The sequence below is a fragment of the Lucilia sericata genome, unplaced genomic scaffold (assembly GCF_015586225.1).
Source record: "Lucilia sericata isolate MDLA Ls3-8-SP2 unplaced genomic scaffold, ASM1558622v1 Contig002632F_arrow, whole genome shotgun sequence".
NCBI lineage: Eukaryota > Metazoa > Arthropoda > Insecta > Diptera > Calliphoridae > Lucilia > Lucilia sericata.
Window position 1 is genome coordinate 37,501 of NW_023996375.1, and position 8,212 is coordinate 45,712.

The window sequence follows — 8,212 nt, forward strand, 5'->3', positions numbered from 1 at the left end:
ACATTTTCTAGATTATTTTTATAATTTTATCACTTTCTTTTAATTGAACTTGATCTTTGAGTATTAGAGGTGGTGTTGGCTGTTGTTGTTGTTGTTGTTGGTCATTGTTTAAATTATCTTTTTTATTAGTTGAGTCTAAAACCAACTTATCTTTTGTATTGGCAATAGTACTGTTGGGATTATTTGTATTGGAGGAGTTTTTATTATGAGAATTACGTGATTTAATATTTTGTGTATTATTATTTTGATGAGCCAATTTCCAGGCACTACGCCAGGAATTGCGTTTTCTTTGTAAAGTAGGCGGCATTATGGTGGGCATGGGCACTACCAAAGAAGACTTTTTATCACCGTTATTATTAGCATTTGCACTGGGTTGTAATTTAAATATTTTCAGATTAATGGAATACTTGCAATTATCACGATTAGGTTGTTTCATATTTTGTGTGTTTTTTTGGATTTTCTTAAAGAATTTTTTATAATTTTATAAAAAAATTTAATAATTTTTAATAAAATTTAAATAAATATCACAGTTTTCTTTTAAGATTTCTATAAAGGTTTTGGAAAATATTATTTGTTATATATTTTTTTAATTAAACTAAAACATTTCTTTTAAATTTAGCGTTTAAATTGTTTTTATTTAAGATTTATTTAATAAAATTTGTAACATTTGTTTTTGTTGATTTTGTTTATGGAACACTCTTAAACTTAAAAAGCGTCTGCTGGGCCAGCCAACGTTTAGCCAACTAAACAACGAACGCTGTTAGAAAAAGTTATTTGAATAGAATTTCAAAATTCCAGCAACGAGCGTCGTCTAAACGATGATCGTCTGATTATTGTCGCAAGACCTTATTAACATACTAGAGTTTAGCAAAAAAAAACAAAAAGCGTGAAGAAAAAACAAGCTGAAATAGCAACAACTAACTCTGCTCAAAGCAGCTTAAAGATTAGCCCCTATAATGCCATAGAGACAGTTTCATGCAAGAGAAATTTCGTTTAAATTTCAAAAAAGTGGCGAGAGTTAAAAAGAGTGCTTTTCGTTACATATAAAATAGCTAAAAGAATTCATATGGAAAAAAGCATGGCTGCCAGGTGTTTATATGTACATAATAATACTAGACTATGTAAATTGTCTTTAGCTTCCAAACTATTTATCTATTATTCATTGTTTAACATAAAGTGGGGCTGGCGGTTTTTATACTCTTTCTTCTCTATTTTGATACATATATGACGTTTTGAATACTCTCAGTGTGTTCGACTAGTGGATCAGTTTGTTTTAGGTTTTTTGTTTATTTTTTCCATTATTATTGTTATTATTTTAATGGTTTTTTGTCTTGCAAACGAGTTTGCTTGTTATTGACATAGTGGCTTTAATATTATTTTAATATTAAATCATTTATTTAAATGTCTGCTACTGCTGTTGCTTGCTGCTTAGCAATTTTTTTTTTTAGTTGAAATTTATATCATGTAATAATTTCCGCCAAAAATAAAGCCATAATACAAATAATAGAGAAATTAACCACAAAAATACCTGCCTTGTTTAGTTAATTGTCGCAGATTTAAATGCACCATTTTTTTGTTTATATTTCAAGTCTATATTTTCTTACTTTTTTGTTGAAATTTTTTGGTTTTTGTCTAAAGTTTTTGACTTAAACGTAACATTTACAACATAACAGCAAATCAAAATTGTTTATAAATATTTTCATATTTTCATTTTCTTTTTGTTTTCACGTGTTTTTCTTGTTTATGTATTGCATAATAAATATATTTTCATATTTGGCTATGCTATTATAAAATTTATGTTCATATACAAGTTGGTTTAACCATAAAATTTATAAAAAGGCGGGCAATTTAAATTTATATTAAAGATACTTTTCCTAGCGAAAACTATAAACTATGGACTAAACTAGACTATAGGCTAGACAATAGAATAGACTATAGACTAGAAAATAGACAAAATTGTGTACCAAACTTTAGACTAGAGACTACACTAGAATAAAGACTACACTATATACCGGACTACAGACTAGACTATACACTAGAATAGATACTAGACCAAACTATATCCTAGATTATACACTAAACTGATTATAGACTAGATTATAGACCAAATTATAGACTAAACTACAGACTACACTAGACTATAGATTAAACTATAGACTAGATCAGAGAAGCTCAATATGGCCGTGTCATAGCACGCGTGATAGGGTAAGAAAATTCTGCTGACGCTAAGTTGATACACATACACTACAAGTTTAATTCTTCTTCTTTTTATAATGAGCAATATCAGTTGGTTTGCTCTCAACTTGAAAAACAAAATCAAATCAGTTGCTGATCAGCACTTGTCAAAGCAAGATCTGTGTGCGACGTTTTTAAAATACACACAGAAATACAACAACAAAATTTTGAGAAAGCCGAATGAATGTAGGAGAACATGAGAGAACAGTTGATAGTTTTTTATATATAGACGTTGCTATACGCTGGCTGTCAAAATCCATAATAAATATTTGACAGTTAGCATATACTTTATAGTTTGTAGTCATTTTATTAGTATACTTTTATTTTGAATTGAACTCTGTTCTCTGCTGCTTTACCAACACAAATAAAACTATGGTAGTCTATGGTAGTATGTGTTTGAGCACCACTGGACTAGATTATAGACTATAGACAAGACTATACACTAGACAATAGACTAGACTATAGACTAAATTATAGACTAGGCTATAGACTAGACTATAAACTAGACTAGACTATAGACTAGGCTATAGACTAGACTATAGACTAGACTATAGACTAGATTATAGACTAGACTAGACTATAGACTAGACTATAGACTAGACTATAGACTAGACTATATACTAGACTATGGACTAGACTATAGACTAAACTATAGACTAGACTATAGACTAGACTATAGACTAGACTATAGACTAGACTATAGACTAGACTATAGACTAGACTATAGACTAGACTATAGACTAGACTATAGACTAGACTATAGACTAGACTATAGACTAGACTATAGACTAGACTATAGACCAGACTATAGACTAGACTATAGACTAGACTATAGACTTGACTATAGACTAGACTATAGACTAGACTATAGACTAGACTATAGACTAGACTATAGACTAGACTATAGACTAGACTATAGACTAGACTATAGACTAGACTATAGACTAGACTATAGACTAGACTATAGACTAGACTATAGACTAGACTATACTACTAGACTAGAGACCTAGACTATAGACTAGACTATAGACTATAGACTAGACTATAGACTAGACTATAGACTAGACTATAGACTAGACTATAGAATAGACTATAGACTAGACTATAGACTAGACTATAGACTAGACTATAGACTAGACTATAGACTAGACTATAGACTAGACTATAGACTAGACTATAGACTAGACTATAGACTAGACTATAGACTAGACTATAGACTAGACTATAGACTAGACAAGACTATAGACTAGACTATAGACTAGACTATAGACTAGACTATAGACTAGACTATAGACTAGACTATAGACTAGACTATAGACTACTATAGACTAGACTATAGACTAGACTATAGACTAGACTATAGACTAGACTATAGACTAGACTATAGAAACTAGACTATAGACTAGACTATGGACTAGACTAGACTGTAGACTAGACTATAGACTAGACTATAGACTAGACTATAGACTAGACTATAGACTAGACTATAGACTAGACTATAGACTAGACTATAGACTAGACTATAGACTAGACTATAGACTAGACTATAGACTAGACTATAGACTAGACTATAGACTAGACTATAGACTAGACTATAGACTAGACTATAGACTAGACTATAGACTAGAATATAGACTAGACTATAGACTAGAATATAGACTAGACTATAGACTAGACTATAGACTGGACTATAGACTAGACTATAAACTAGACTATTGACTAGACTATAGACTAAACTATAAACTAGACTATCGATTAGACTAGACTATATACTAGACTAGAATCTAGACTATATACAATTTTAGTACAAAATTTCAATTTTAGTAAAAAATTTTAATTTTAGTACAAAATTTTAATCTTAGTACAAAATTTCATTTATAGTACAAAATTTTAATTTTAGTACAAAGTTTCAATTGTAGTACAAAATTCAAAATTTTAATTTTAGTACAATATTTTAATTTAGTACAAAATTTTAATTTTAGTATAAAATTTTAATTTTAGTACAAAATTTAAATTTTAGTACCAAATTTTAATTTTAGTACAAAATTTCAATTTTAGTACAAAATTTCAATTTTATTACAAAATTAGAATTTTAGTACAAAATTTCAATTTTAGTACAAAATTTTAATTTTAGTACAAAATTTCAATTTTAATACAAAATTTAAATTTTAGTACAAAATTTGAATTTTAGTACAGTTTGAATTTTAGTAGAAAATTTAGAATTTAGTACAAAATTTAAATTTTAGTACAAAATTTAAATTTTAGTACAAAATTTCAATTTTAGTACAAAATTTAAAATTTAGTACAAAATTTAGAATTTAGTACAAAATTTCAACTTTAGTACAAAATTTCAACTTTAGTACAAAATTTATATTTTGTTCTAAGTTTAATACATAATTTAAATTTTAGTACAAAATACACAATTTAAAACTTTTCAAAATACAAAATATCACTTTTAGTACAGAACTTTAATTTTATGAAAAAATTTCCATTTTGGTATAAAATTTCCACTTAAGTACAAATCATTTCTAAATTTAATTCAAATAAAAATAAATAAAAGTTTTAGTACATAATTTTAATTTTGGTACAAATTTATGTACAAATCTGCATGTTAAAGGATAATTTTAGAAGTTTTTTGCAAAGTTTTAACTTATTTCATTTATTTTTTCAAATATTCACAACATAATCTCGTTTTGCTAATCACTTAATTAGTTGGTTTTTATTGTAGCAAAAAAAACTTTAAAATAAACAAACATTTCACTTAAAAATATAATTTTTGTTTATAAATATTTTGGGCAATAATTGTTTATTATTGCTTCCAAGTATAAAAAATCTCTTTCTTTTGATTGTTACTTGGAAATCATCACACAACTGGAAGTTCACTTTCATTGGAATTCACAACAGTTATAAAATTATCTCTTTTTTATAAAACCGGCAAAAGAAACTTTTGTTTTTAATAGATTTTATGTAAAATTTTCCAAAACTTTTTAGTCATAAATCAACGCGTGATATAGTTAAAAACTTAGTAATATTTGTATAGTTTATTATGTACAATATAAAGAAGAACTGATAAAAAAAACTACAACCACACCACAACTTATTTTAGATATACTTTTCATGTATAACAGTACGATACACACTCATTTGCCTCTAGTGCCAAAAAGAAAACAGAACACATGTAGATGATGACAAGTGCCTGCTGACTGCATATCAGGCGACTTTTTTTATCCAAAATATAATAAATCTTTTGTTTTTGTAATGAAAATTTCAATGTTAATGTCAATTTATGAAATGTTAACTAAATATCAAACACTAGTTTAAGATATTTTAACTAAATAGGAAATAAAACAAGTAAAACAAACAAAGTAAACACCCACCTTTGGCCAATTGTCTCTTGAGAGAAGCAGCATCCTCAGCAGATTGTTGTGACGACATAATTCTTGCTTTTGTGTGTGATCACCTGAATATGAAATGTTTGCCTAGAGTGGTATATTTCTTCTTCCTAATTACTGTTGCATACAGTATTTTCTTTGTAATACTTTTTCTTTTTTATCTTTATTAATTATTATTTATGATGAATCAGCTTGTTTCGAGACCCACTATCCAAATCAAAACACTCGTCAAAAAAATCTGTATCTGTTGCGTAGCAATTTGAACAGCAGCAATAAAAGAAAATTATAAATTGCAAACAGGAATACCAGCAGACAGTCAAACCAATTGATGAAATGTAGGAAGAAATAAAGCAAAATACTTCTTTTTTTTAACACAAAATATTACGTGGAATGTTTTCTTTTGGAGGGTGTGTTTGTGTGTATTTGTTAATTTTTCTTTCACTTATATCTTTTTTATTATTAATTACTGCGGGCCTGTATTAATAATACAAAAAAAACACACAACAACAAACATTTAGACAATTTTTTTATAATAATCACAAGCTGTGGTAACTTTTTCTATACTAGAAAAAGAATTGCAGTGAAAGCAGCTGTCTTTTGCTTAAGATATTTAAACTCTGGCAATGCTGTTGTCAGATGTGTTGCCATTCATTATTTAACAAGACAAAAACAACACTCTTGTTTTGTTTACAAAATTATACTTAAGATGGCGTTCTGTGGTAGTATACACTCTGTTTAAGAAAAAAGTGTGTGATGGATAAGGAATTTTATGCATATTTTGGGAGATTTTTTTTTAAATTGTTTATTGAGGTAATTTTGTTAAAAAAAACTTTTTTTATAATAAATAATAATTAAAAAATTGACTAGACCGTAGTTCTAATTATAGACTTGACTATATGAGAGACTATAGACTTGACTTTAGTCCACACTATAGGCTACACTATAATCCAGACTATGTACTGCAATATAGACAAGTATATAATCTAGACTTAAATGTAGACTATAATCCGAACTATAGACTAGACTATAGACTAGACTGTAGACTATACTATAGACTGGACTATAGACTAGACTATATACTAGACTATAGAGTGTACTATATGTAGACTAGGCTGCAGACTAGACTATAGACTAGTCTTAAATTTAAATTTTAAATTTTAGCACAAAATTTCAATTTTAGTACAAAATTTTAATTTTAGAACAAAATTCCAATTTTAGTACAAAATTTCAATTTTTTTTTATTTTTAGTACAAAATTTCAATTTTAGTACAAAGTTTCAATTTTAGTACAAAGTTTCAATTTTAGTACAAAGTTTCAATTTTAATACAAAGTTTAAATTTTAGTACAACATTTTAATTTTAGTACAGAATTTAAATTTTAGTACAAAAGTTTTATTTCAGTACATTGTTTTAATTTTAGTACAAATTTCAATTTTAATACAAAATTTTAATTTTAGTACAAAATTTTAATTTGAGTACAAAATTTTAATTTTAGTACAAAATTTTAATTTTAGTACAAAATTTCAATTGAGCAAAAATTTTTAATTTTAGTACAAAATTTTATTTTTAGTACAAAATTTCAATTTTAGAACAAAATTTCAATTTTAGTACAACATTTTAATTTTAGTACAGAATTTAAATTTTAGTACAAAAGTTTTATTTCAGTACATTGTTTTAATTTTAGTACAAAATTTTAATTTTTGTACAAAATTTAAATTTTAGTACAAAATTTAAATTTTAGTTCAAAATTACAATTTTAGTACAAAATTTAAATTTTAGTAAAACATTTCATTTTCAGTACAAAGTTTCAATTTTAATACAAAGTTTAAATTTTAGTACAACATTTTAATTTTAATACAGAATTTAAATTTTAGTACATTGTCTAGACCGTAGTTCTAATTATAGACTTGACTATATGAGAGACTATAGACTTGACTTTAGTCCACACTATAGGCTACACTATAATCCAGACTATGTACTGCAATATAGACAAGTATATAATCTAGACTTAAATGTAGACTATAATCCGAACTATAGACTAGACTATAGACTAGACTGTAGACTATACTATAGACTGGACTATAGACTAGACTATATACTAGACTATAGAGTGTACTATATGTAGACTAGGCTGCAGACTAGACTATAGACTAGTCTTAAATTTAAATTTTAAATTTTAGCACAAAATTTCAATTTTAGTACAAAATTTTAATTTTAGAACAAAATTCCAATTTAGTACAAAATTTCAATTTTTTTTTATTTTTAGTACAAAATTTCAATTTTAGTACAAAGTTTCAATTTTAGTACAAAGTTTCAATTTTAGTACAAAGTTTCAATTTTAATACAAAGTTTAAATTTTAGTACAACATTTTAATTTTAGTACAGAATTTAAATTTTAGTACAAAGTTTTATTTCAGTACATTGTTTTAATTTTAGTACAAAATTTCAATTTTAATACAAAATTTTAATTTAGTACAAAATTTTAATTTGAGTACAAAATTTAATTTTAGTACAAAATTTTAATTTTAGTACAAAATTTCAATTGAGCAAAAATTTTTAATTTTAGTACAAAATTTTATTTTGTAC

The 8,212-nt window shown here is 26.0% G+C and overlaps 1 protein-coding gene across 2 annotated transcripts in view; it reads right to left on the reverse strand.

The window, feature by feature from the left end:
* LOC119614153 (pantothenate kinase 3-like) overlaps window positions 1–5,860 on the reverse strand; it is a 20,382-nt gene extending 14,522 nt beyond the window's left edge. Inside the window, exon 1 of one of the 2 annotated variants that reach the window (XM_037970263.1) lies at window positions 1–748. This exon is cut by the window's left edge and continues 47 nt beyond it. Coding sequence is in view for 1 of the 2 variants with exons in the window: in XM_037970262.1 (XP_037826190.1) it covers window positions 5,613–5,670 (58 nt within the window). In the remaining variant the exon portion in view is untranslated. Of the gene's footprint in view, window positions 749–5,612 lie in introns of those variants that run through there. The other variant, XM_037970262.1, reaches the window with a different exon arrangement.
* Between the last annotated feature and the right edge of the window lie 2,352 nt (window positions 5,861–8,212).